The 4268-nt window shown below is 50.5% G+C and overlaps 1 protein-coding gene across 1 annotated transcript in view; it reads right to left on the bottom strand.

Moving 5' to 3' along the window:
* The window catches only part of LOC113205034 (ras-related protein Rab-37), a 32975-nt gene that overhangs the window by 11191 nt on the left and 17516 nt on the right, over window positions 1-4268 (bottom strand). Inside the window, exons 2-3 of the mRNA XM_052265048.1 lie at window positions 3601-4216; window positions 3111-3221 (exon numbers count right to left, since the gene is read on the bottom strand). Of these exons, the coding sequence (XP_052121008.1) occupies window positions 3111-3221; window positions 3601-4095 (606 nt within the window). The 5' untranslated portion in view covers window positions 4096-4216. The remainder of the gene's footprint in view (window positions 1-3110; window positions 3222-3600; window positions 4217-4268) is intronic.

Raw genomic sequence — 4268 nt, 5'->3', positions numbered from 1 at the left:
TGTCTCTCTGGGGCGCGCATACATACACAGACCAACTTGCGAGCACGCGCCTCTCTCACAGCCCGCTCTATTTATGGACGGAGAATCAATCTCTGGAAGTTGATGGAAAGACCGCGGTGAAAATGACATTGGGTAAGGTAGGGGAGATGAAGGAGGGGGAGGGGACGGGCCAGGCCAGAAATCCCTTCCAGGCCACGATAAACAAATGATAATTACCACCGTAGTCTAACAAAAGTTCTAAGCCGTTAGTTATACAAAAAATTCACTGGTAAAACAAGTGTTTAATGTTGCACGCCAATTTGCATTGTGGTCTTTAACTAGGTTAAACGTCAATTGGTGTTTAAACTTTCGACTCTTCCGAGCTGCACACCAGATGGTTGCTATAGACTTGTATGTGTCAAATTGTGTAGCTTGAGTTAGACACCAGGTAATGTTTAAAAATCATAACTTGCACACGTTGGTGTTTAAATTTTGCACACTTGTTTTATCAGTGTGTGTCTTAAAATCCTATTCTTCACTCTAACGGTATTCGTATATTTTTGTGCAAACGGTCATGCTAAGTTAAACCTACGTTTCGTTTAAGACAAATATGTTGGAAAAAATGAATGATTTTCTATCCCCAAAAATGCACAAAAATGTTAAAATGAACGGAGAAAATTGTGCATGAAAAGGCTTAACTTTGTACAATTAAAAGAGTTGTTTGCTTGCTTTATACGGCGAAAAGTAACAATTTATTCTTAGTAAAAAGGAAACGGAGAGCGAGTCACACTCATAGGACGGTTTCGTACTCCACTTTGAATGCAGTTACCGCCTCGCAGTCCGCTTGCCAGCAGAATACGTGCGAAAGGTAGAGGATTTGGGGGTGGGGGTGGGGGGCGAAAAGAGCGCGTGTCAGGTGCCGCGCGGCTTCCACTCTGCTGCAGCATGTGCTGTGTACGACGTTCCTGTCGTCGTTCGTGTTGCAGTCAGCAGGCGGGCTAGGTCTATGCTCGCCAGCGAGCGCATGCCCTGGCCCTGAGGGGAGGAGCCACCGATATTTTGAGAATGCCTCTTTCTCCCTTTCCCAATCTCTTCTTTTTAGGTGAGAGTATTACTGAAATAGATGTTTCCATTTAATGTACCGGCTGTAACTGTGAATACGCAGTGTTGCGGGTTTGCATACTCAATTTGGCTATGGCCCCTGACGGGTGTAAAGAGTAGGCAAACCCGCAACACTGCTGCGTATTCACAGTTACACCCTGTACAGTAGCTTTATACGGTAGTGTATTCTACGTTCAGACGTTGACTATGCCGAAGAAAAGAACTCCGTGTGGGGCTTGTAGTTTTAGAGTTTTTGGAAACTTTTTGAAGTGCTTAGCAGCTTAATTCTTCGGCATTAAATTTGGCAATAGAAAGTTGAGTAATACTTAGTATTCAGAAAGGACCAAGGTACAACTTCTCTGACCACAATTTTAATATTAAGTCCGACTAAGACGTATTTTATGAGCACCATTAAAATCATCTACACAAAGTACCTTTACTGTGAAAAAATAAAAATCTTAAGCAAAAGGTTTTTAAAACGTTTAAGAATTTTGACCTAATATCATTCCATTTGTTATGAAAAGTACAAATTAAAGGCGGATACTTCATACTCTATTGAGAATTATCTCATAAACAACTGAGGGTAAACAAAAGTAAAAAATATCTATGAAAATTAGTCTGCATAGTAGATATGTACTAGCGTTTTCCTGTTGATGATGGTTTAAATCCAGAATAAAATAAAATCCCAGTAAAGCCTCCCCTTAAAGCGAACTACCGCAACAGTCCGCAGCTGCGTTTTCCAGAAAGAGAGTGAGAGAGAGAGAGAGAGAGAGAGAGAGAGAGAGAGAGAGAGGCAGGGGGGAATTGGGCAGTCGTTTTAAACAAACAGGGAGGGCAGCGTCCACACGGTCGGTCGCTGTCTGTTTGTTTCTCTCACACACGCACACGATCCGCCGTGCGTGGTCTGGTCGTTTGGTGGGATACTCCTCAAACTATTCGAATCAGTCCACACGTCTAGACTAGGCGAATGAACTTGAACCGAGCACGGACACGCAGAGATTTGTTTGTTTGTTTGTTTGTTTGTTTGTTTGTTTGTTTGTTTGTTTGTTTGTTTGTTTGTTTGTTTGTTTGTTCTCTTGTTTTTTACAGATGGTTGGAGTGGAGTGATTGAGGGAGCCTACTGTCCCAGGGAGGATCTGGTAGAGTTCCCGGGAAACTCACAGCGCAAGTGACAAAGTAAGTGAGCAACTAATCAACACTAAGCACTACTTGTAAGTGTGCACCTGCAAGTTTAATACTCGCGCCTTGTATTGGGTGCTTACTGTGAGGGAAAAGTTCAACAGAGAAGTTGCACTCTTAAAAGTGCAAAATAACGACCGAGTTGAACACTTGCAAGAAGTATTCAACTGCAGAGCCATACTTACAAGTGGTGAGCAGTTGCACACTTGGTAGCAGTGCATGAGGTAACTGTGCCCAGGGAGTGTGCCCAGGATAGACACCGGGACCGGGGGCGGGATGGTGGAGCCCACCTATAGCAGCGCCAGGGCCCTACTGCTTCCATGTGAAACTGTATGCCAAACACACATGAATGGCGTATGTGTGTCTGTGTCCACCTAACCTCGCGTCAGGCTGTGCTGCACGGTGCGCACTTTCCAGCAGCGGAGTTTTTCCTGGTCCGAGTCACTTGCCCAGTAACTTTCCCGGGAACCCCGGACACTCAGTACGGCAGTAGTCTCTCCCACTCGCCGCACTTTCCAAGGACGGTCCTTGCATATTGCCAAAATCCATTAGCATACGGCTCTTCAAGGGCCGTCCTCAAATCCTACCGATGGTCCTCGGAAACGTCAAAAACGACCTTGGAAAACAAGGGTCGGCGCTGACCTGACGGCTGCAGAAAAACAGCTTGTGCAAGACATGGAACGCACGCCAGTAACAGTACATACTGCCACACCACTCACATGAATAATGTCCTTAAGCATTATTTGCAACACAGTGTAATGCAAGCACTGATCAGAAAGCAAACACGTAACTGACACGTAGAGGTTTAAAACAAAACGCGCCGTGACCTCCCGCCTAAAGCACAAGCTCACCCTGAAGTCTACGCCGACGGTGGAGATGAAGTTGCCGCTGAGGAAGTATCCGTTCTGGAAGCGCACTAGTAGACACGTCTTGCCGACTCCCGAGTCCCCGAGCAGCATCACCTGTACAGGCCCGACAAGGGCGAGGGCTCCGGGTTAGGGGCGCCTGTGACGCGGCGGGTGTAGGCATCGCGCGGTGGGCTTCTCTGCTGAGGTCTTTGCCCGCCGGGATTTTATTGCATTCGTCAGAAGGGAGAAGTCAAAGCCAGCGGCGAACAAACGCACGCTGTCTTCGGCCTCATGCGCGACTGGGTTTTCCAAAGTTAAATGGTTTACTTTTCAGCTGAGCGATAGCAAGGCATATTACTTCACCGGTTTATTTTTTGTGACAAGTTTCGATCTCCGGATTAGTCTGAAAAGCACCCAGGAACTTAAAGAAAGACCCTGTCCGTGTGTGGTCGCTTCCACCTTTCTGACATGTCCCTTCCGGGACCTCCGGTACCTTGCAGACCAAGTCGTAGTCTTCACTGGGGCCGCGGGAAGGCGCTCTGGACGGTGTCCTCGACTGTGTCCTGGACGGCGTCCGGGAGAGCGGCGGGGGCGACGCCGCCGCCGCCGCCGCAGTCGCGGGGGACGGGGGGAAGAACACCTGCTGCTGCGAGGAGGTGGACGACGCCGACCTGGGCGGGCTGGCGGTGAGGGGCGCGGGCGGTGGCACGGGCACGGCGGCCAGCGCCGAGATGGCCGCGTCAGCCGCGTTGAGTCGCTGCTGCTGCTCCTGTTGCTGCTGCTGCTGCTGTTGCTGGCGCCGCTTCAGGGAGGGCGTGCGCTGGATGTGCGGCTGCATGCTCCAGGCGGGCCGCAGGGCGCGCTGCGACGGCAGCTCCGACCGCTCCAAGCTCGCCGCCCCGCCCCCGCCGACGCCATTGTTGTTGATGTTGTTGATGTTGTTGGCGACCTGCTGCTGCTGACCGCCGCCGCCGCCGCCGGGGTCCATGGTGGTGGCGCCGGTCGGTCGAAAGTGCAGCCGGGGGCCTCAGGGGAGCGGCACGCTGGAGCCGCGGGGGAGGGTGGGGCGCGCTGAGCCCATGGCGGTGCCCCGCGGCCTGGGCCTCGGCCTGGGCAGGGCAGGACCATCACGCATTAAACACCCGTCTCTCTCTCTCCCTC

Source organism: Frankliniella occidentalis, unplaced genomic scaffold (assembly GCF_000697945.3).
Source record: "Frankliniella occidentalis isolate FOCC.00 unplaced genomic scaffold, Focc_3.1 Scaffold23, whole genome shotgun sequence".
NCBI classification, from domain to species: domain Eukaryota; kingdom Metazoa; phylum Arthropoda; class Insecta; order Thysanoptera; family Thripidae; genus Frankliniella; species Frankliniella occidentalis.
The sequence above is the reverse complement of the archived record's forward strand: the minus strand, read 5'-3'. Positions and strand labels throughout refer to the sequence as shown.